The sequence below is a fragment of the Bufo bufo genome, chromosome 2 (genome assembly GCF_905171765.1).
Source record: "Bufo bufo chromosome 2, aBufBuf1.1, whole genome shotgun sequence".
Classification (NCBI taxonomy): domain Eukaryota; kingdom Metazoa; phylum Chordata; class Amphibia; order Anura; family Bufonidae; genus Bufo; species Bufo bufo.
The window spans coordinates 419,633,267-419,658,228 of NC_053390.1; the positions used below are offsets into that span (position 1 = coordinate 419,633,267).

Sequence of the window (24,962 nt, forward strand, 5' to 3'; positions counted from 1 at the left end):
AGGGTTGGCTCATATCAGATATTGATGGTATATCTCTCTCCATAGCAGGACCCCTAAAGCAAACATAGAGCAGCCACGCATGCACAACCTCCCTCTGTTCACCGCTATGAGTTCCAAAAATAGCCAAGCACTAGTTTGTCTACTACTGGCAGTCCCAGAGCAGTGAATGCAGTGGTGGCTGTGCTTGCTTGGTGCCCTCTGCATTCACTGCTATGGGACTTCCGAATACAGCCAAGCGCGTTAACTCTGCTGTTTTCAGAACTCCCATAGCAGTGAATGGAGAGCACACTGCACATGTTTTTCTTCCCTTCAGGGGCCACGTCCTGGAGATAGGTGTGAGCCCACCTCTGGAATCTGGTCCTATCTGACATTAATGGCATATCCTATTGATATGCCATCAACGTCTGAGATGCGCCAACTACTTCAAATATTGAAGTTATAGTAAAGGGTTGTCCAACCCATGATTTTTTTTATTTTTAATGATCTGTTTTACAATTAATAAGTACTCACCTTACCAATTCCCTGTTGCTCCCATGCCAGTCACCCGCTGGTCTTTGTTTACAAGTGATGACCTGTTGTGCTGACACGTGACCAGTGCAGTCAGTCACTGGCTCTAGCACTTACATATTGACACCACTGAGGTTACTGCTGCAGCCAGTGATTGGCTGAATATGTCATTGTTGGAGCAAGGTGAACAGAAAACGGTGGGGATTGTCGTAGGAGTGACAGGGTTTTACTCGGGATCATATAAAATTGGTGCAATTAAATATTTAATTGTAATTAAATCCTCCTTTTACTATTTGCTACTTTGGGACCTTGTGTTCTGACCATCAAAGCACAGGCATTCTAGTCCATGCTGTGTGGAATGGGGAGTTGACTATACCTGCTTGTACAAATGTTACCTATGTGGCAAACTGAATCAGTAGTAGAATTAGCCATCCTCTGCACTTCAACTCTTCCCTAAGAAGCTAAGGGGGAGATTTATCATAGACCAGCGTTTTACACCAGTCCCCTGCACTACCAGAAGATGCACTTAATTTAGAATAAGACGCATGCCTTATCTTGAATAAGGCGCATCCTCCGGCAGCCATTTGCGGCCGAAAAAGCATAAATTAAGAGAATTGGGCTGGGCCTGCTGGCTACTGATGACCTATCCTTAGTAGGGCTGCAGCTATTGACTTTTTTGTAATAGAGTATTCTGTCGATTAATCCAACGATTAATCGAGTACTCTAATAACAAAAAACTAATTAAAATAGTATTTTTCTTTTTATAAACTCAGTGCCACCAGCTTCCACCCAGTGCCATCATTTCCCCAGAGCCAGTGAAATAAAATACCTTTCCTGTAGGGGCGCCGCTCCACGGCTCGTCCATCTTCTCTGCGCTCTGCACTGTCGTCCTGATGTCGCACAGCGCCAGGTCATAGTGAACGCTTACGTGCACTATGTCCTGACGATGTGTCAGGAGGACAGTGCAGTGTGCGGCGGGTGACCACGGATCAGTGAGTAATAGCAAGCTCTTCACTCCCGCTTCGTGGTCACATGACACAAACAAATCCTCAATGCAAAAAACTTGCATCGAGGATTTTTTGCGTCGAATTACTCGATTCAATCGAGTTATCGTTTCAGCCCTAATCCTTAGGATAGGTCATCAGTTCAAAAAATCCTGGAAAACCCCTTTAATGCTTTAGCACACGAAGACACGTTGGACAGTTGTATGCTTCTAACTTTGTGGAAACAGTTTAGGGAAGGCCACTCTGTTTCAGCATGACTATGCCCCAGTGCACAAAGCAATGCCCATAAAGACATGGTTGAGTGAGTTTGGTGGCGAAAAACTTCACTGGCCTGCACAGAGTCCTGACCTCAACCGCATCAAACACCTTAGGAACAACCACTTGGACCTAACACAACTTCAAAGCCCAGTTAAAACATGGGTGCCCCATATTTGGACTGAACACGATAGTAGAAACGCCTAAATGATCATAGCTAAAAGGGTTGCCTCAGAGTGTGCACTAATGTACTCAACCCTCTGTCAAAATTGCTAAAACATTAGGCAGAAGTGTCTGATATATTTAAGATAGTTTGAAAGGTTTACAATGCCTGGTCCTCTTAAAAGGACATTATACCCTGCCTGGTAAGACAAATATTAATAGAGAACCTAGCAATACTTTCCACCAAGTTCTGCAGATTAAGAACAAGTTAACACGGATACTTAAACATCTTGCTCCCTTCCTATTTGGGTGATATATGTCAGTTTGATGTAAGGCAAGAATGCATCTAAGAAACAAAGCCTTTAACATCTGGGGATTGTGAATCAAGGTGCTCAAAGCACCTTGCGTCCCCTGGTGGTGAGTTTGAACCGCGCACCACCGCCCATTTACCATGTGCTTTTAATTAGATAGCTTGTACAGCTGTATTTGCCCATACTGCAGGCTCACAGCCTTAGAGAGGCATGTGTAGGATACAGCTGGGTACTACTTTGCCCAGATTGTAGGCTGTAAGCCCAGGAGAGGCATGTTAGAGTAGGACCCATCTGATTAGAAGCCACCTTGTCGTCTGGTAGATGAGCCCGACATCTGTTTGATCAATTATATGCGCAAAGAGCTTCTAACTGCACTTGCAGTAAGTATGGCCACCAAGCAGCTATTATTCTTTCAGTGTTTGCTTATATCTTTGTGCAATTGACTAGCAGTGTGCTGTTACCTGTAGTTCTACTAATCCAATGGTGCTCAAAGCTTGTCACCTGAGAGAGGGGCCTGAAGTTACTGGCTGGCACACCCACAAGATGCTAAAGTAAGAGCAGCACATAACCATCACGCATGGGCTTTGTAAAATAATTATTGGGATCTTGGTCCAAGTCTATCGACAAATTATTACAGATAAAAATTCTGTGATGAGAAAAAATACCTCCTAGCATCAAGCACAGAACGATTACATTCTTTTAAGTTCATTGCAATTGGCTTTTGTCTCCTTTATAGGCCATGTGACTGATAAGACTTCACAGGGCTAAGAAGAGGCCTTAGCACTCACTGGAACGCCGCAGCCTGTTCAAACAGCTGATTGGTGGGGGTGCTGAGAGTACTCACTGATGTCACGTGACGTGCCTGCGCCGCCTACTTTATGAATGAAGTAGGCGGCGCAGGCACGTGACAACAGGATCGGGAATTAAAGTTTAATAATATAAAAGGTTTAGGCATTAAGGAATTGAGTGAGCGGCGGGGCCGGAGTACAGTGACCGCACCGACCCCGCCGCATTTGCATGACACCGGCCCCTCCTCCCTCCCCCTCCAGCTGATATATCGGAGTCTGCGATGCTGCAGCATCGCAGACTGCGATGTAAAATGGCAGCATTCGCCCCATAAGACGCAGAGGCATTTTCCCCCTACTTTTGGGGGGAAAAAGTGCGTCTTATGGGGCGAAAAATACGGTACTTCTTTTTGGGTTAAAGCTTGTCTATTTTTTTTTTTTTTTTTTTTTTTTTTTTTTTTGCACCTCAGCCAAAGTTTTTCTATTACAACATCCAGCCAAATTCTCTGAAAAAGCCTTTTCATCATGTCCCTATTAGCTTTGTACTATTTTACTTTGGCTGTCCTGTTGATATGTCTTGGTTAAAGAAATTCTGCTTCAATCACATTTTCTTGCTAATTGATTTATGATGCTTGTTAAATGTGTACCTCTTCATTTTAAACATCTAATTGATCTTTTAATTTCACAGTTGAGCAATTGTCGCATTGGTATCATTCTGAGTATTTGAGGCTGGTTTGAAGATTTGACTCGTAGAAACGCATTTACTGAGGTCTCTTTTCTGAATAAGTCAGCAGTTATTGCCTCATTACACATAAGATGTTGATGCCAAAATATTTTGTTACAGCTATATTTAAGTTTAAAGGGTTTGTGCAGTGGCTTAATATTGATGACCTATCCTCAGCATAGGTCATCTCCATTTAGTTCACCATTATCAGATCAGTGGGGGTCTGGGACAGCCTCTTTCTTGAATAGTAACGATATGTTCATCTGTCATGTGGTCTAGGCTCAGCACAGTCCCATTCTAGTAGCACAGCCACTAACCAATGCACAGCACTGTGCGTGGTATGCTGTGAGGAGGCTGCAGCACTCGCTAGAGTGCCATAACCTCTTTTCAAACAGTTGATTGACGGGGGTACTGGGAATTGGACCCACAACGATTAGATATTGATGACCCATCTTAATGTTAGGCCATCAGTATCAGAATTTTGGACAACCCCTTAATAAAGCGCTAAAAAATCTGAATCCATAGCATTGCCTTGCCAAATAAACAGAATGTCATCTGTAAGTCTGGCCACATACCTTGAATGTTGCAAAGATGTGGAGGACAATGGAAGAGCAGTGACTCCTATCAAGACCTTGATGTACATGCAGTCTCTATAGTCGCAGACACAGAGGATGATGGAAAAGCTGATGGGCCGAACTAGTTAGAGGTATTAGCTGGAGATGAGACATTGTTGCAGAATTCAGTGTGAATAGCAAAGTCAGCGTCAAGCCGATTCAGTAACAGAAAATCAGAGAAATCGGGAAACACAATACCATGGGGGCCAAAACAGTACTTGGCCTGATTTGCCTGCTTCATTACCAGTTTTTGTTGCATCATTTGGCTTTGAATAACTAAGACGTAACCAAACTGTGTGTTACAGAAGAGAGATTTTCTTCAAAACTAGACTAAGTAGAATGGACGTTGGGTTGCTGAATGTATGCACGAAGTATGCATTCAGATGGGGATGATGAAGTAAAAGTATGTTACTGCAAATGCAATACCACAGCAAATTTCTGTTCTAGTATCTTTTATATTGTGGCATGGTTTATTCACTTTTATAAATTGTTTCTTTTCTTGCTCACTTTAAAGTTGTCAGCTGTCATTGCACCAGTCAAGCCACCATGACAAGAAGTTTTACCAATGTGACCAATGTGGGAAAGAACTAACTACACTGAAGAAGTTACATGACCACATTGCTTACCACTCTGATGCCAGGCCTCACAAATGCCAGCTTTGTGACAAGGCATATAAAGTAAAAAGTATGTATTCCTTGAGAGCTGCATTTACCTTATGTCCTGTGTTTTATTACTTGTACTATATATGGAAGAAATGTACATATGTGCTATAGCACAGGGATCAGCAACCTCCGGCACTCCAGCTGTTCTGAGACTACTACAACAACTTTCCCTTCTGTGGGAGTTACAAGAACAGCCGAGTAGGTTTGCATGCTAGGAGTTGTAGTTTCACGGCAGCTGGAGTGCCAAAGGTTGCTGATCCCTGATATTGAAGATAGTTTGTTTCTATAATATACTATTACACTACTCACAAAAAGTTAGGGGTATTTGGCTTGTGGGTGAAATTTCAGGATGAACCTAAAATACACTCTAACCTTTTCAGGTGAACTTAATGTGACTTTCTCTAAACTTTTGTATGCACATGTCTAACTTCAATTTTTCAGTACTTTTTGCACAACCTGCTGTATTTTAAGGAGATTAGCGGCAAAATTCACAACAGGTGTTTGATCCAAGAATCGCCTGAAAATTTCCTGGTTCAATTAGAATTGGTATTTAAACAGTCGTCCTCATCATGCTGTTAACATTTTGACATCATGAGACTAAGACGCCACCTTACAATTGATCAACAGTACCTCGCCTTTGCGAGGCTTCAAGCAGGGTGTTCTCAGATGGAAGTGGCCACTGAGCATAAAGTGTCAGTGTCATCAAAAGGTTGCAACAGAGATACAGAGAGACTGGAAGAGTCACATAAAGGCATAGAAGTGGACATCCTTTGGCCACATCCCACACTGATGACTGACTGCTTCATTGTGAACAATGCCCTGCGGAAAAGGATGATGAATGCCACACAACTCCAGGCATATTTAAGGGAGGTAAGAGGCACCCAAGTGACCATTCGAAACCGTTTACATCAGCGTGGTCTGGGTGCTAGACGACCTGCAAGAGTACCTGACCACAGGCATCATCATCTTGCATGGGCCAGGGAGCATTTATTCTGGACGAGGGACCAGTAGGCCTCAGTGCTGTTCACTGATGAAAGTCGATTCACGCTGAGCAGAAATGATGGCCGCCAATGATGTTCGAGACATCAAGGAGAGTACTGTGCATCAGCCACTGTTGTCACCAGACTGCCCTACACTTTCTGAATGGTACAGTAATATGCTCATACTACTTGAATAACATCATTAATCCAGTCATTGTGCTTCTACATGAACAACACATGCCTAATTTCAACTTCATGGACTGGCTGTGCTGTGACTGCGCACAACGTGAAAACGTTGGCTCTCTGTGACATCACACTGTGCGGTGTTGGGGCACAGCACATGGCATGAAGACCAGGAAGCGCACGGGATGTTAGGAGCGGCGGCGTCCAGAGCAGTAGAAGTAATATGTAATATATATATATATATATATATATATATATATATATAATTATTTTTTTTTCTCTCTGATCTGAGGTATGCTTCACAAGGGGGCTTATTTACAAGGACTGCTGATCTGAGGTCTGCTTAACATGGGGGCTTATTTACAAGGTCTGATCTGAGGCCTGGTTCAAATGGGGGTTTATTTACAAGGTCTGATCTGACGTCTGGTGCAAATGGGGGCTTATTTACAAGCAGGTCTGATCCAAGGTCACATGGGGGCTTATTTACATAGAGGTCTGATTGAGAGTCTTATGACAACTGGGCATCTGATCTACGGTTTGATTGGCGGTCTGATCTGAGGTTTGAATAGGGGCCTTATTAACATTGGGAGTCTGATCTGAGGTCTGATTGGGGGTCCTATTAACATTGGGGGTCTGAGCCGAGGTCTGAATGGGGTCTTGCTAACATAGGGGCTTTGATTGGAGGTCTGAGCTGCGTTATGATGAAAAATATTTTTTTCCTCCTCTAAAACCTAGTTGCGTCTTCTGGGCAGGTGCGTCTTATAGGGTGAAAAATACGGTAGTTATTTATAGCAATAGTATCCACATTAACTAGATTTGGTGCCATCTTTTGCTCATGGCCATTTATGTCGCCATCTGCTGTTGAACTAGGTAGATTACACTTAATCAGTTACAAAACAAGGAAATGGGAATACACATTTTGCAGGCCCTGGAAATCAATACAGGGGATGATATTAGGTTAACCATAGGAGATAGTAGAGGGGTGCAGAAGGTGGTAATGCACCTCTGGGGCATTACAATTGTATACATAAATATTAAGAAATCGAATGGATTTCTATTTCCAAACATGTTAGCGAAACAAGCAGAATATATGGCACACCATACAAAATCTGCTATGTCCTCCTGGAGCATAAAGCTGGCGTATTAGGTTGAACGACTGAGAACCTTGGGAGATGGCTTTGAGTTTTAGGATTAGTTTAAATGATTTTATAATTACATTTCCATTCTCTAATGACTGCAGTTTAATTTAGTTCCTGCTGCATCCCAATAGAACATCTGTGCAATGCTAGGAGTGACTCTGTGGCAGTCAGTACAGTTTTTGCAGTTCCATTTAAAAAGGAATATAAAGAGTGGCAGTATGCTGACAAATACCTATAAAATAAGATGGGAGATTAGAAAAATAGGTGTACTTGTTTTTCAGTGTGGCATTTCACTTTGACTGGTATACTTTTAAAGAGGACATTATACAGTTTATCTGGGAATCTAGAACTTATGAATCTATTTAAAAAAGCAATCCCAAGTTTGAGGCTGTTCTATTGCACCCTATAAAACTGGCAAGCCACAAAATCTTTTACTGGTTTCAGCCTTTTGCTTTTTTGGATTATTGCAGAATTGAACTCCTCATAAGTGTTTTATTTTTTGTCAACGAACCTGTGTCAGGGCTTGAATTTTGCAGAACAAGCTACTTTTCATTGGTACCATTCTGGGAGTACATGCACTTTTTATGCCGTTTTTGTATTACCTGAAGGCAAGGTGACCAAAAACAGTCATTCTGAAATTATTTTAGCTTTCTGTTGGCAGAACAGCCTGCCGGAGAGGCAGCTGCAGGTGTGAAACTAGCCTTATTTTTCTGTTCTTGTGACGAATCAGAAAAATGGAAAGCTAAACATTGATGTGAACACGGCCTTATACAGAATCTTTTCACACAAAACTATACTATATCAGTCTGCTCAGCTCCCCCTGCTCTCTGCAGTTTGCACTACATTTTCATGGTGACAGGTTTTCCTTAAAATGTAAAAAAATAAATAAATGTAAAAAAAAAAAGCAAACGTAAAAAGAAAAAAATTCACAAGTTCCCTTTACTAAAAAAAAAAAAATCTGTCCTTGTAAAGCTAAAATAGGGGTTTTGTTTGTAGTGTTATAATGATGTAATATATTACACAATGTACACATGGTCGATATCCCCACGCACAGGACAATTACAGGATTCATTTTTTGTGTACATATTATTTAGTGAACAAACTGTCTGTCTGAAAACATAGTTTTAAAAAGAAGGAAAAGTGTTTTTTTTTTTTGTTTTGTTTTTTCCTGTTTCTGACTATTTGTCCCTGAATAAGATCTGTCAAATTAATTTATATCCAAACAGAGTGACCTTATAAAAACATATAAAAACATATTCTGCTATAAAAGTATACAACCGGGTGCAAGTGGATTCCTACACAGTTGGCTCCTATTACTGTTGACTGTGTGTGTGTGTGTGTGTATATATATATATATGCAGAATTATTGGGCAAATGAGTATTTTGACCACATCATCCTCTTTATGCATGTTGTCTTACTCCAAGCTGTATAGGCTCGAAAGCCTACTACCAATTAAGCATATTAGGTGATGTGCATCTCTGTAATGAGAAGGGGTGTGGTCTAATGACATCAACACCCTATATTAGGTGTGCATAATTATTAGGCAACTTCCTTTCCTTTGGCAAAATGGGTCAAAAGAAGGACTTGACAGGCTCAGAAAAGTCAAAAATAGTGAGATATCTTGCAGAGGGATGCAGCACTCTTAAAATTGCAAAGCTTCTGAAGCGTGATCATCGAACAATCAAGCGTTTCATTCAAAATAGTCAACAGGGTCGCAAGAAGCGTGTGGAAAAACCAAGGCGCAAAATAACTGCCCATGAACTGAGAAAAGTCAAGCGTGCAGCTGCCAAGATGCCACTTGCCAACAGTTTGGCCATATTTCAGAGCTGCAACATCACTGGAGTACCCAAGGTGTGCAATACTCAGAGACATGGCCAAGGTAAGAAAGGCTGAAAGACGACCACCACTGAACAAGACACACAAGCTGAAACGTCAAGACTGGGCCAAGAAATATCTCAAGACTGATTTTTCTAAGGTTTTATGGACTGATGAAATGAGAGTGAGTCTTGATGGGCCAGATGGATGGGCCCGTGGCTGGATTGGTAAAGGGCAGAGAGCTCCAGTCCGACTCAGACGCCAGCAAGGTGGAGGTGGAGTACTGGTTTTGGCTGGTATTATCAAAGATGAGCTTGTGGGGCCTTTTCGGGTTGAGGATGGAGTCAAGCTCAACTCCCAGTCCTACTGCCAGTTTCTGGAAGACACCTTCTTCAAGCAGTGGTACAGGAAGAAGTCTGCATCCTTCAAGAAAAACATGATTTTCATGCAGGACAATGCTCCATCACACGCGTCCAAGTACTCCACAGCGTGGCTGGCAAGAAAGGGTATAAGAGAAGAAAATCTAATGACATGGCCTCCTTGTTCACCTGATCTGAACCCCATTGAGAACCTGTGGTCCATCATCGAATGTGAGATCTACAAGGAGGGAAAACAGTACACCTCTCTGAACAGTGTCTGAACAGTGTCTGGGAGGCTGTGGTTGCTGCTGCACGCAATGTTGATGGTGAACAGATCAAAACACTGACAGAATCCATGGATGGCAGGCTTTTGAGTGTCCTTGCAAAGAAAGGTGGCTATATTGGTCACTGATTTGTTTTGTTTTTGAATGTCAGAAATGTATATTTGTGAATGTTGAGATGTTATATTGGTTTCACTGGTAAAAATAAATAATTGAAATGGGTATATATTTGTTTTTTGTTAAGTTGCCTAATAATTATGCACAGTAATAGTCACCTGCACACACAGATATCCCCCTAAAATAGCTAAAACTAAAAACAAACTAAAAACTACTTCCAAAAATATTCAGCTTTGATATTAATGAGTTTTTTGGGTTCATTGAGAACATGGTTGTTGTTCAATAATAAAATTAATCCTCAAAAATACAACTTGCCTAATAATTCTGCACTCCCTGTATGTATATGTATATATATATATATATGTGTGTGTGTGTATGTATGTATGTATGTATGTGTATATGTATATATATATATATATATATATATATATATATATATATATATATATACACACACACACATATAAGCAAAAAACATAATTCTCTGTTCATATAGCCATGCAAGGGCTTATTTTTTGCGGGGCAAGTTGTGTTTTTTAATGGCCCCCTTTAATTTACCATATCTTGTATTGGTAAGCAGGAAAAAAATTCTTTGTGGGATGAAATTTAAAAAACAAAACATAATTCCGCCAAAGTCTCTTGGGTTTTGGTATTACGCCGCTGTGTGCTAAAAATGACATGACGTCCTTATTCTGTGGGTCCGTACAATTATGGCGATACTAAATCTGTATAGTTTTTATTTTGTTTTACTACTTGTAAAGAAAATAAAAACATTTGAAAAAATTATTTTCTTTACATCACCATTTTCTGACAGTTGTTTTATATGTCTATCTACAAAGCTCTATGAGCGCTTGTTATATTTGAGGGGACAGTGTGACCAAAAAAGGCAAATTGTAGATTTTTATTTTTCATTATAGCATTGACCGCATAAGAAAAAACATTTTTTGATAGTTTGGAGATTTTGGGACGCAGCAATACATGTTATTTTAATTTTTATTGTTTTTTATATATATATAAAATGAGAAAGGAGGTATTTGAATTTTCTTTTTTACACTGAAGCTTTTAGTCTCCTTAGGGGACTTTTAGTCTCCTTAGGGGATCTTGTGATCACTTGTCCCATGGAGTGCAATAGAATACTATTGCTGCCTATGGGATTCTGACAGCCTGCCTTAGAAGCTATGCCGTGCGCACGGTTTTCAGGCAGTTAGCTAGACAGGCCTGGGAACTTTCACAAGGCCCAGGCTGTCATGGTAGCTGATCTGAGCCCTGCGATTTGCCCACGGAGTTCCGATCAAAAGGCAGAGGTAACATTGCCCTCTGCCTAACTCCTCAGATGCTGCAGTCACTATTGACAGTGGCATCTAAGGGGTTCAATGACTGGGATTGGCATCATCTCCAATCCCAGTCATTGCGGCTGGGTGATGGCTGTATAATATATCATGTGAGCTTGCTCCATACAACCCCTTAATGTTAATGATGTACATCTATGTGATTATGCGTTAAAGGGGTTATCTGAGTTATGAAAAAAAATAATATAGCACTGAATATCTGATATATAACTGAGCTAAGCAAGTTTTATGCAAAAAAAATATATATATTTCCTCATTTCCCTGGTTCTTTTCTGGCCTTTTGTTTACATGCAATAAAAACAATCTCTGCCCCTCCCCCTGCTCTGCTAAGGGAGTGAATACAAGAGCTGCCCTGAGTGACCTGTCTGCCGGCTGGGAGACTCTGCAGCTTGTATGTGTAGGACTAAAAGTCCCAGCTGTATAATGACACTGCTAAGGGAGTGGATACAAGAGCTGCCCTGAGTGCTGGGAGAAAACAGCAACTTGTAAGTGTAGAACTACAAGTTCCACTTATATAATGACACTGCTAATACACACAGGATCTTCCCCCTACCTGTAATGCTTTGCAGAACTTCTCTTTCAGCTCCTGTGCCCAGCATTTGTCTCCTCACTGCCTGCAGCTACACAGTAAACACTTCAGCCCTGAGTCTGTGCAGCTGAAGGGGTTAAGATTCCTAGGATAGAGCACACAGCCAGCAGTGAAGGGGGCGTGGCCAGCACAGTGACGTTTTGTTTACAGGCTAACGACCTTTATCAGAGCAGGGAGAGAAGCTGACATCACAGGTCATGTGACCCTCAGTGAAATCTGAGAAACCAGCCACTGGAGATAAAGTGAGTGAATTGGAAAGCGGATACATTTGCCCAGTTAGGAACATAGAAAGAACGAAAAAATAACTCTGATAACCCCTTTAAGGGTTTATGAACAGGTTCCCTACTTGGCAGACAAAGTCCATTCACCCTTGACAATCATAACCACTTTTTCTAGCCTTGTCTTATCTCTGAGTTTGTTGCCCAGATGTCTTCTTTTTTCAGCAACACATGCCCACACTGTGCCCTAATTATAATAGTACTATACACTGTTCCCCCTAAATATAATAGTCCTGCTCATTGAACCTCCTGAATATCCTGCTCCCTGTAAATACCACACTTCGTAGCCACTGAATAGCTTAACACCGAGTCCTGAAAATAATAGTGCTACATAAAATGCTTTGAATAAAATAATGCCACACATATTGTCTCCTTTTAAAGGGCATATGTCAGCAGGATCAACCAAACATAACGCTTAGTAGGGATGGTCCTTCTGAGTAAAAGCATACCTTTGTTTTATAAATCTATTGGGCTGTTGAAGGTGAATCAACTTGGATGACTATGCAAATTAGGTTTTAGTACACCCAGGGGCTGGCCTGAGTCCCTTAGATCATCCGCTGTGTATCAGTTACCACTCCCCACAATTACTGGGTCTGGCCCAATAATTCTGGATCTGCGTGGTAGAATTACACCATCAGCATAAGCTGAGTACATCTGATTAGTCCTCCTCCACACAGAAGAGGGAGATGCTTAGCTTATAGATGTCCACTGCAATGGGGAGGATTGTGACCTTTGCCGAGCATTTGCTTCCAGATGGAGGATGACATTATCAGTACATGTGCAGTAGATGCCAGTAGTGTAAATCTGTGGCTCAGGTGCTGGATTACGGTGGTGGGCGAGATAACTGGCCCTGTCAATCAAGAGGTAAGGTGGGAAGGAAGTTAATTCACAATGGAAGAGCTAAGGTGCACCAAGGGCTCAGCCTTGTCTCATGGTACACCGAACACTTCATTGGCATAATCATTAAGATTTGTGTTCCTCGCAATTGAACCATTGGATTTACATAACAAAGGTGTGCTTTTTCTCAGCAGAATAAACCCTACTAGGCATTATGCCCCTTTAAATAGGATTGTTCCTGAAGACAAGTGCCCTTTAAATAGTGACAGGCAGCACTCTTTTGCACTTTTCAGTACCATTATCACACGTATTTGAATATGGGAAGAGGGGCAGGTTGGCATCCCATTTCTTCCCAGTTCTATGAACTGGTTGTTGTTTCAGATCCAGTTTGCATTAACTTTAGGGAACTTGCTGTATCCCAGCCCTTACTACTTTCCCTTTTATGTACTTCCAAGAGGCAGGGTGTAATAGGAGTCTCAACTTAGAAGGTGTTGGGGCTTCACAAGACCCCTAGCTGCCATGAGATCTGCTTGAAACACAATAATTACCTTGTCGGGCGATCAGGGGACAGATAGAGCCCCCTCCGTTCAACCGCTCCAATGTCGAGTCAATAGCAATTGACTGCTGCATCTGAGAGGATAAATGGCCAGATTGGAGTTATCTCTGCAGCAGGCAAGTGTCGTCTGTAAAACACAGCTTGCACCTGCACGTACAGAGCGAGCTCGTCTTCTGAGTCTGCTCAGTACACTCCTCAGGCACCTGTAACGTAAATTTACATCAGGGCGTGCAAAGGAGTTAGGCTAATTTCAGATGAGCGTGTCCACTGCTGGAAACACGATCTATGTGGGACAGTGATTTTCCATTATGGACATTGCTCCTTTCATAGGACTGCAGAGCATTATAATGATTTATAATGCTGGTTATCCCTGCCTCACCTTGAATCTACTGAATTATACCGACCTAATGCCACCAGTACAGTGCAATATATCCGAAGTCAAGCAGAGACACACTGCATTATAAATCATAACAATGCCAGTATCCATAACAGGAAATCATACTCCCACACAGAGCGTGTTTTCCGCAGTGGACATGCTCATCTGAAATTAGCCTTAAAGTGTTTTTCTTTTTCTCATATGTATCTTTACTGATACTGTATAGCTGCAGTTATTGAAGATGTCGGCTAAGCTTTTCAGCTTCCCTTTTCTTATGTACAACTTGACAGAAAATGAATAAACATTTGTGGTAATGTGTTAAGCCTCCCTCTAAAACTCAGTGATTTTGATTTAATGTCTCCGTACTTGTTCTCTATTCAAGGATTCCCAGGATGCAGAATTGTAATAGATTCGGAGACACACAGAAAAAATACCTCTTTTACATTGCTTTGGAAAAGCAGTCCAGCTTTACATGGCAAAGGGCAATTAGACACAGTCAAATATTGTCCAGGTTAAAGACTATTTATTTTCCCACATCTGTCAGTGTAATCTTTTTTTTTTCCTTGCCTATTTAAACAATAATTCATTGTTATACTCTGGCTGCTTTTTGATATTTAAGAATTAAATTTGCTTTGGTAATGAACTGAGAAGTTAATAATCATTTTGCATTGCAAAAAAAGGCAATTACAGGCTGTCAAGATGTTTAGTGTCGGAGTTCATCTGAGTACTGCAGATGTCTTAGAAGAACATTTGGTAGGTGAAAGGGTGAATTCTAATTAGAAATAAAAAAAAAAGGTTTTGCTTCAGACATTATAGAGTCTCAAAGACAAAGAAAGCACCTACCCCTCCCCAGTCCATTTGTCAATTGCATGGTATACGGTATTTATTTGTCATGAATGCAGTTCTTTAAACCTGCGGTTTGGGCATAGGAAAGAATCTGCTCCCTCTGTGTAATTCTGTGCAAATGGTGAAGGAAGTAAAATTCAGAGGAATTCCCCTCTCTAGTTTCTTATATGGCTCTCTCATGGGACTTTATATGACAGCCTCTTCTCGTATTAGAAATTGAAGCTGTTGAAGACACCACATCCGGACCTACAACCAAATAAAATGCCAAGTGTTTGTCTGGTTTCTAAGTAGTATGCTCTGGAAATGCTACTACTCGACTTAGAAAAATGCCTGCTTTTTGACCCATCAACACCAACTGCAGCATTACATGTTTGAAGGGGATCTGTTGTTTTTATATTGGTAAAGAGATAGAACTTTTGTTTGCATTTAAGGCTACTTTCACACTAGTGACCGTGTGCCTCCGGACTGCTGCTCCGTCCCCATTGACTATAATGGGGGCGGGGGCGGAGTGCTGGCGAGGCACGGCAAGAGGCTTCTGGAATAAAACTACGACATGTCCAACATTTTATTCCGGCAGCCTCTCGACGGAACTCCGCCCCCATTATAGTCAATGGGGATAGGGCGGCTTGTGTGAAAGTAGCCTTAATCTTTGTGTTTTTTGCAATTTAGTCTGTGTGGGGTGAATGGTGGGGAGTTTTGTTTCTAACCCTCGTCCATGTAGAGATGCCTACACTTTGTAACAACCAATACATACCTTTTCCCTCTCCAACTTTGTTTGGAGACCCATGAGGTATATCTGTCATAAAATCTATAATGTGTGAAATATTTTTTCTTAATATACTGTATAGGGGATTTGTTTTATTTGGAAGTCTCAGAGAATTCTTAGAGAATTTGTCACATCAAAACCCCCCTTCCCTCCAAACTAGTGGTTTGTAGTGTAAGTGGCGAAGAGTCTTGTTATGTAATTTATATCTTCATACTCCCTTTCATTCCGATGCTGTGCTCCAACAAACCAGCAGTAAAATGCATTGAGAGGACTCCTGAGCTCATGCACATAATGGAGAGGACTCAGAGGAGTCCTCTCAATGCATTTTACTGCTGGTTTGTCAGAGCACAGCATCGGAATGTGAGTATGAAGATAAAAATGAAATAATAAGGCGTCACTTATACTGTACACTGCTTACTCTATTTTGGGGGTGTTTTGAAGCTGACAAATTCCCTTTAAATAAGTGGGTCTGAGTTGCAATGCCAGACACATTCCATGGACAAGAGTGGCACCGAAAAACATATGGATCCTATTGAACAAATAATTTGTATACACAAATAATTTGTATATACAGCCAGGTCCATAAATATTGGGACATCGACACAATTCTAACAGTTTTGTCTCTATGCACCACCACAATGGATTTGAAATGAAACAAACAAGATGTTCTTTAACTGCAGACTGTCAGCTTTAATTTGAGGGTATTTACATCCAAATCAGGTGAACGGTGTCGGAATTACAACAGTTTATATATGTGCCTCCCACTTGTTAAGGGACCAAAAGTAATGGGTCAATTAGCTTCTCAGCTGTTCCATGGCCAGGTGTGTGTTATTCCTTCATTATCCCAATTACAATGAGCAGGTAAAAGGTCCAGAGTTCATTTCAAGTGTGCTATTTGCATTTGGAATCTGTTGCTGTCAACTCTCAAGATAAGATCCAAAGAGCTGTCACTATCAGTGAAGCAAGCCATCATTAGGCTGACAAAACTAAACAAACCCATCAGAGAGATGGCAAAAACATTAGGCGTGGCCAAAACAACTGTTTGGAACATTCTTAAAAAGAAGGAACGCACCGGAGTGCTCAGCAACACCAAAAGACCTGGAAGACCACTGAAAACAACTGTGATGGATGACTGAAGAATTCTTTCCCTGGTGAAGAAAACACCCTTCACAACAGTTGGCCAGATCAAGAACACTCTCCAGGAGGTAGGTGTATGTGTGTCAAAGTCAACAATCAAGAGAAGACTTCACCAGAGTGAATACAGAGGGTTCACCACAAGATGTAAACCATTGGTGAGCCTCAAACAGGAAGGCCAGATTAGAGTTTGGCAAAAGACATCTGAAAAAGCCTTCACAGTTCTTGAACAACATCCTATGGACAGATGAGACCAAGATCAACTTGTACCAGATGGGAAGAGAAAAGTATGGAGAAGGAAAGGAACTGCTCATGATCCTAAGCATACCACCTCATCAATGAAGCATGGTGGTGGTAGTGTCATGGCGTGGGGATGTATGGCTGCCAATGGAACTGGTTCTCTTGTATTTATTGATGATGTGACTGCTGACAAAAGCAGCAGAATGAATTCTGAAGTGTTTCGGGCTATATTATCTGCTTATTTTCAGCCAAATGCTTCAGAACTCATTGGACGGCGCTTCACAGTGCAGATGGACAATGACCCAAAGCATACTGCAAAACCAACCAAAGAGTTTTTTAAGGGAAAGAAATGGAATGTTATGCAATGGCCAAGTCAATCACCTGACCTGAATCCGATTGAGCATGCATTTCACTTGCTGAAGACAAAACTGAAGTAAAATGCCCCAAGAACAAGCAGGAACTGAAGACAGTTGCAGTAGAGGCCTGGCAGAGCATCACCAGGGAGGAAACCCAGCGTCTGGTGATGTCTATGCGTTCCAGACTTCAGGCTGTAATTGACTGCAAAAGATTTGCAACCAAGTATTAAAAAGTGAAAGTTTGATTTATGATTATTCTGTCCCATTACTTTTGGTTCCTTAACAAGTGGGAGGCACATATGCAAACTGTTGTAATTCCTACACCGTTCACCTGATTTGGATGTAAATACCCTCAAATTAAAGCTGATAGTCTGCAGTTAAAGCACATCTTGTTCGTTTAATTTCAAATCCATTGTGGTGGTGTATAGAGCCAAAAATGTTGGAATTGTGTCAATGTCCCAATATTTCTGGACCTGACTGTAACTGGATGAGAGATGAGAAAATCAATTCATGCTAATCAAAAAAGACTTCGGGTGGCGGCGCATGACCAGTTACTACTTCAGTAGCAGCAGCAGAGCCTATGCACGTACGCCTATACCCGGAGCAGTGGCACAGGCACAAGAATGTCAGGGCCAGGTAAGATGACTGGCGCTGTCACTCAAGAAGTTGAGTAGCCCCTTGCTGCTCAAGATGTCTTTTTGTTGAACTAATAAATTTATATGAATCGATTCACTTAACTCTAAACATTTAAAAAAAAAAATTGGGAAACTTGTCACTAGGTTTGAGGCCTTTGGCTGTGCAGGCATGCTGGGAGGTATAGTTTTGCAACAGCTGGAGGCACGCTGTTTGGGAAACACTGCTCTAAAGCACCACATGTTTCGCCAGCTGCTCTGGTGTCTTCAGAGGATCGGGCAGGGAGGTGGCCGGATATTTTATAGCTTCCTACTGTGATGTCATCTCTATTGTCCTATCATAAGTGGCTTAGCTTCTACTGGTCTATAATTTCTTATTAGCGCTCCTATTGGAGCTGATGCTTTGTCTCTCCTCCCATAATTACCTCCTCCTCCTTTTTATATATCGTCCCCACTTCTCACGTTATCTCTACCTAAGTTGCCACTTATGATAGGACAATAGCGATGACATCACAGTAGGAAGCTATAAAAGATATGCGCCACGCCCATCTAACGCTCACTGCCCGATCCCCTGAAGACTCCAGAGCAGCTGGTGAAAAATGTCGGGGGGCAGTGTTTGAGGGACTTTTTTTTTTAGCACAGAAGTGAGGCCAATATGTTAGGGAGGAAATTATTAACCTTATGTGGTAGAAAGAAAACAAATTTAGGGAACAAGAGCCTGGAGCCAGCGCGCAGCTACCAGACTCTTACCACACTTCTACAGTACTAAAGGCAATAAGTACTGAGATATAACGAGGCGACGCACTGATAATTTTAAAGGGAATTTAATGGTCTAGAAAGGAATTTAATAATCAGTTATTAAAAGTTAAGCTTACCAGAGATGTCTCACAGACTCATCTCAAGCAGCATTGGACATATGCGCTCTGCACAAATGAAGCAGAGGATGGTACACCTCATTACACCATGCAAGTGCAGGGAAACAAGATATACCGTCTTCTGCATTATTTTGCCTGGCTGTTTTACTACATAGTGCAGAAACTGCTGGTTTTGCTATGGACAGGTTTGGAATGCTAAACCCCAGCTACATAACAACATGCAGCTTGTTTGGTTGCCCCAAAATGTGGTGACAAATTCCCTTTAACTCTGAATATTGGATTCAGACTTCTATATAAAACAGAGCACTGACCCCTAATACAGTTGTTTAAGGAATACCCCTTTAATGTTTATTAAAGGGGTATTCTGGTAGGTAAATGTTATCCCCTATCCATCCGCTGGGACCCGATCACGAGAATGGGGGCCCAATACCCTCTGCAGGCACCCTGCTGCTCCCTTGAAATGACCGGCGGAGATGGCTCCATTCATTTCTATGGAAGTCCCAGAGATGGCTGAGCACTGTGGTCATAGAAATGAATGGAGCAGGCAGGCGCATGTGCGACCTGCCGCTCCGATCAATTCAGGGGAGCAGCAGAGGACACCTGGCCCCCATTCTTGTCATCGGTGGGGGTCTCAGGAGTAGGACCCCCACGATCTGATAGTTATCCCCTATTCTGTGGATAGGGGATAACTTTTACCTATCGGAATACCCCTTTAGACTATGCACTAGAATTATCTATTTTTTTTAACCAGTTGAAAGAAAAGGTCCACACAAAACAAACTACTGAAGTGTGCATCAGTTCCATCAGTCCTGTACTTCTTGTCAAAAATAACTGAAACCTGATGGAAATGATGCAGACTGAGCACACCTGATGCTCAAAATAAAATGAATCATTTTTCTTTTATTTATTTATTTGTGTTCATCTGATATCAGAAGAACAGAAAGCTCAACACAGATGTGAAAGAGCCCTTAGGCCGCTTTGATATGTCAGTGTTTGGTGATTTCCATCGATGACGATGAGCCAAAACCATGTGCGGGTCATAATAAAGGGTAGGTGAAAATCTTTCCATGACACCTTACCCCTGCTCCCTGATACGCCTGTCAGCAGGGCTGGTTGCTGTGGCAACTGAGTGACACCTACAATACTGTATCCCTAAGTGAAATAGATAGCAATGAAAAAAAAAACAATATGGTATCATGGAAAGTAAGATCATCATTTGAGGCAGTACTAACAAACTCTGAGTAGTCACATCTATAGATATACATAGCAACATTCTATAAATGGTGTAATATAATTATATTGCATAAGTCTGGTATGATGAGCAGCAGATTATTTATTAAAGTAAATGAAATAATACATAGGATGTGATATAAGGAGTTAGTAGCAATATGCAAGAAAATGCCTGGGGATAAAATGCAAAACTCTGGCAAGAACTCGCCATACAGAAGAGGACTAAAGGTGAAATTGGTATAGTCGTCTAGGAAAGCTTATAAATCATAGAAGGGTAGGACATTCCCAGGGATTAGTAGGTAAGTAGAATGCATAGAAGACACTTTCCGATGGCAGGGATCATCAGGTTTGTGGAAAAAGGAAATATGAATGAAGGCAAGAGAATGAGAAGAAGAAAATTTAAACAATGTTTCAAACTAACAAAACTACAGTGGACCAAATTCCCTATTTAGGCAATTGGGGTAAATTGTATGTAATTAATGTATCCAAGTATCCAATATAATGCTCTTTTGTTACAATATATGTACAGGTACTGCCCCAGCAGGCGTTAGGCACATGTTCTAGAACCTGGAATTGTAGTTGGGTGCGATGGTTGGTGATAAAGTGATGTGCTGTTGGTAGCTCCAGGCGGTTACATCTGATAGTAGATTTGTTTCAAGATGCAGTCACGCACACACCGGGTTGTCTTATCCACGTATACAAGACCTTACAGACGTTTGATCAAGTAAACTAATGATCTCTTGTCAGGACTGTAGCTGTACCATATTCTTTCCACTTTGTTATAATGATGCCCAGCGGGTTGGTCAAAGGTTGAGATTTTTATTTTATTTTTTATAACCCAGTCCTGATCTGTACTTCTGCACAACTTTGTCTCTGATCTGTTTGGCAAGCTCATTGGTCTTCACGGTGCTTGTTTAGTAGTGTTGTGGACTCGGGAGCCTTACAGAACAGGTGTATTTAGACTCCACTCATCTGACAGATCATGTTACACTGTTAGACTGTTCCTGTACCTCTATAGACGCACTGATGCTTCGTTAGCGCCGCAAGTTCATCCGCTTTGTTTTGGAGCAATCTTACATTTCCCATGATGATGGAAGGGATGGTGGGTCTGTTCCTTTTCCTCCGGTCCCAACGTCCTCTTCCAGCCCTGGTCCCGTGTCTCTTTCTCCTTAACTTGCAGGGAATATCATCTTGTTGTGTAATAAATGACCCAGCGAAGCTACGGAGCGCTAACAGCTGATCCCTGCTGTAAACAATAGCAGCTTGATCGCTCACTCTCTCGCCAGACACAAAACCCATTAAAAAAGAAAATATAAAACTGGGTTGACCAAAATGTAGTCCACTCCATCTTGTCACTAAGCAAAAACTAAGTAACAAGTAATTAAACATATACACAACAGGTCTAAAAAAGAAGTAAAAAAGGAAAAACTGAAGAATGAATGGAGTTGCTGAAATAGGCTGCCTGCAGGAGCGGCGCCTCTGTGTGTTTGTTAAATCTCCGGGTTGTGTCTCTGACAAGCTGATCTGCAGTACGGTACACCACAGGAAACTGTGCTGGCACCATTCCTCTTCACCCTCTACACTGCAGACTTTTCCATCAACTCCCCAGGCTGCCATCTACAGAAGTTCCCTGATGACTCTGCCATAGTCGGCCTTATCGCAGGTGAGGACGACTCAGAGTACAGACAGGGGACAGGATTTTGTGGACTGGTGTCAGCGGAACCAGCTCCAGATCAACACGGGCAAAACCAAGGAGCTGGTGGTGAATTTCTGCAGACACAGGCCCTCTGCTTTTGGTTCCGATGAATATACAGGGAATGGACATTTAGGTGGTGGAATTTTTTTTATAAGTACCTAAGTATTCACCTGAACAATAAACTGGACTGGAGCCATAACACTGATGCTCTTTTCAAAAAGGGTCAGAGCAGACTCTATCTGTTGAGGAGACTGAGTTCCTTTGGAGTGCAGGGGACGCTCCTAAAGACCTTCTTTGACTCAGTGGTGGCATCAGCCATATTCTATGGTGTGGTTTGTTGGGGGAGCAGCTTATCTGTGGCTTAAAGACAGAGATTAGATAAGCTGATTAAGAAGGCCAGCTTCTGTCCTAGTTTGTCCCCTTGATCCAGTGCAGGAGGTGGGTGACAGAAGAACTCTAGCAAAATTAACATCACTGTTAGACAATGTCTCCCACCCCATGCACGAAGCTGTTGTGGAGCAGGAGAGCTCCTTCAGTGACAGACGTCTGCATCCTAGGTGCACGAAGGAACGTTATCGGGGGTCCTTCCTCCCAGCAGCGGTTAGGCTTTATAACCACCACTGTTCCCAGAAATCCAGTAGTGAATTCTGTGTTATGTTTTAATTGTATTTTACTCTTTAATTTCTAATTACTCTTATTTTGCTCCTGTTGTGAATGTGATTGCTGTTAGGCCAAAATGTCCCCACTTAAGGACAATAAAGGGTTCTTCTTCTTCCTTCTTCTTTCCTGGCTCACCAAGAACAGGCCACTTTTGCTTGTAAAATAATTAAAATCAATACAGAAAAAGAAAGTATATTACAAAAATTTCATTGACAGTTGAATTTTTTTTTTCTTTAACCACTTAAGGACCACAGGTTTATACCCCCCTAAAGACCAGGCCCTTTTTTACAAATCGGCACTCCACAACTTTAGCGGTTTATTGCTCGGTCATGCAACTTACCACCCAAATGAATTTTACCTCCTTTTCTTCTCACTAATAGAGCTTTCATTTGGTGGTATTTCATTGCTGCTGACATTTTTACTTTTTTTGTTATTAATCGAAATTTAACGACATCCATATATAAATTTTTCTCTAAATTTATTGTTCTACATGTCTTTGATAAAAAAAAAAGGTTTGGGTAAAAAAAAAATGGTTTGGGTAAAAGTTATAGCGTTTACAAACTATGGTACAAAAATGTGAATTTCCGCTTTTTGAAGCAGCTCTGACTTTCTGAGCACCTGTCATGTTTCCTGAGGTTCTACAATGCCCAGACAGTACAAACACCCCACAAATGACCCCATTTCGGAAAGTAGACACCCTAAGGTATTCGCTGATGGGCATAGTGAGTTCATAGAACTTTTTATTTTTTGTCACAAGTTAGCGGAAAATGATGATTTTTTTTTCTTTTTATTTTTTTTTCTTACAAAGTCTCATATTCCACTAACTTGTGACAAAAAATAAAAACTTCCATGAACTCACTATGCCCATCAGCGAATACTTTGGGGTGTCTTCTTTCCAAAATGGGGTCACTTGTGGGGTAGTTATACTGCCCTGGCATTCTAGGGGCCCAAATGTGTGGTAATGAGTTTGAAATCAAATTCTGTAAAAAATGACCAGTGAAATCCGAAAGGTGCTCTTTGGAATATGGGCCCCTTTGCCCACCTAGGCTGCAAAAAAGTGCCACACATGTGGTATCGCCGTACTCAGGAGAAGTTGGGGAATGTGTTTTGGGGTGTCATTTTACATATACCCATGCTGGGTGAGATAAATATCTTGGTCAAATGCCAACTTTGTATAAGAAAATGGGAAAAGTTGTCTTTTGCCAAGATATTTCTCTCACCCAGCATGGGTATATGTAAAATGACACCCCAAAACACATTCCCCAACTTCTCCTGAGTACGGAGATACCAGATGTGTGACACGTTTTTGCAGCCTAGATGCGCAAAGGGGCCCACATTCCTTTTATGAGGGCATTTTTAGACATTTGGATCCCAGACTTCTTCTCACGCTTTAGGGCCCCTAGAATGCCAGGGCAGTATAAATACCCCACATGTGACCCCATTTTGGAAAGAAGACACCCCAAGGTATTCAATGAGGGGCATGGCGAGTTCATAGAAATTTTTTTTTTTTGGCACAAGTTAGCGGAAATTGATTTTATTAATTTTTTTCTCACAAAGTCTCCCTTTCCGCTAACTTGGGACAAAAATTTCAATCGTTCATGGACTCAATATGCCTCTCACGGAATACCTTGGGGTCTCTTCTTTCCGAAATGGGGTCACATGTGGGGTATTTATACTGCCCTGGCATTCTAGGGGCCCTAAAGTGTGAGAAGAAGTCTGGAATATAAATCTCTAAAAATTTTTACGCATTTGGATTCCGTGAGGGGTATGGTGAGTTCATGTGAGATTTTATTTTTTGACACAAGTTAGTGGAATATGAGACTTTGTAAGAAAAAAAAAATAATTTCCGCTAACTTGGGCCAAAAAAATGTCTGAATGGAGCCTTACAGGGGGGTGATCAATGACAGGGGGGGTGATCAGGGAGTCTATATGGGGTGATCACCCCCCTGTCATTGATCACCCCCCTATAAGGCTCCATTCAGATGTCCGTATGTGTTTTGCGGATCCGATCCATGTATTCGTGGATCCGTAAAAATCATACGGACATCTGAATGCAGCCTGACAGGGGGGGTGATCAATGACAGGGGGGGTGATCAATGACAGGGGGGGTGATCAGGGAGTCTATATGGGGTGATCACCCCCCCTGGAAGGCTCCAGGGAGACGCCTGTATGTGTTTTGCGGATCCGATCCATCTATCAGTGGATCCGTAAAAATCATGCGGACGTCTGAATGGAGCTTTACAGGGGGGTGATCAATGACAGGGGGGTAATCAATGACAGGGGGGTGATCAGGGAGTCTATATGGGGTGATCACCACAGTCATTGATCACGCCCCTGTAAGGCTCCATTCAGACGTCCGTATGCGTTTTGCGGATCCGATCCATCTATCAGTGGATCCGTTAAAATCATGCGGACGTCTGAATGGAGCTTTTACAGGGGGGTGATCAATGACAGGGGGGTAATCAATGACGGGGTGATCAGGGAGTCTATATGGGGTGATCACCACAGTCATTGATCACGCCCCTGTAAGGCTCCATTCAGACGTCCGTATGCGTTTTGCGGATCCGATCCATCTATCAGTGGATCCGTAAAAATCATGCGGACGTCTGAATAGAGCTTTACAGGGGGGTAATCAATGACAGG

General features: G+C 41.9%; 1 protein-coding gene across 3 annotated transcripts in view; it reads left to right on the forward strand.

Annotated features, from left to right (window-relative positions):
- Window positions 1-24,962, forward strand: part of LOC120989325 (myoneurin-like) — a 72,359-nt gene that overhangs the window by 27,609 nt on the left and 19,788 nt on the right. For all 3 annotated transcript variants that reach the window (XM_040417361.1, XM_040417359.1, XM_040417360.1), the window contains exon 3: window positions 4,877-5,046. In XM_040417361.1, coding sequence (XP_040273295.1) covers window positions 4,877-5,046 — 170 coding nt within the window. The remainder of the gene's footprint in view (window positions 1-4,876; window positions 5,047-24,962) is intronic.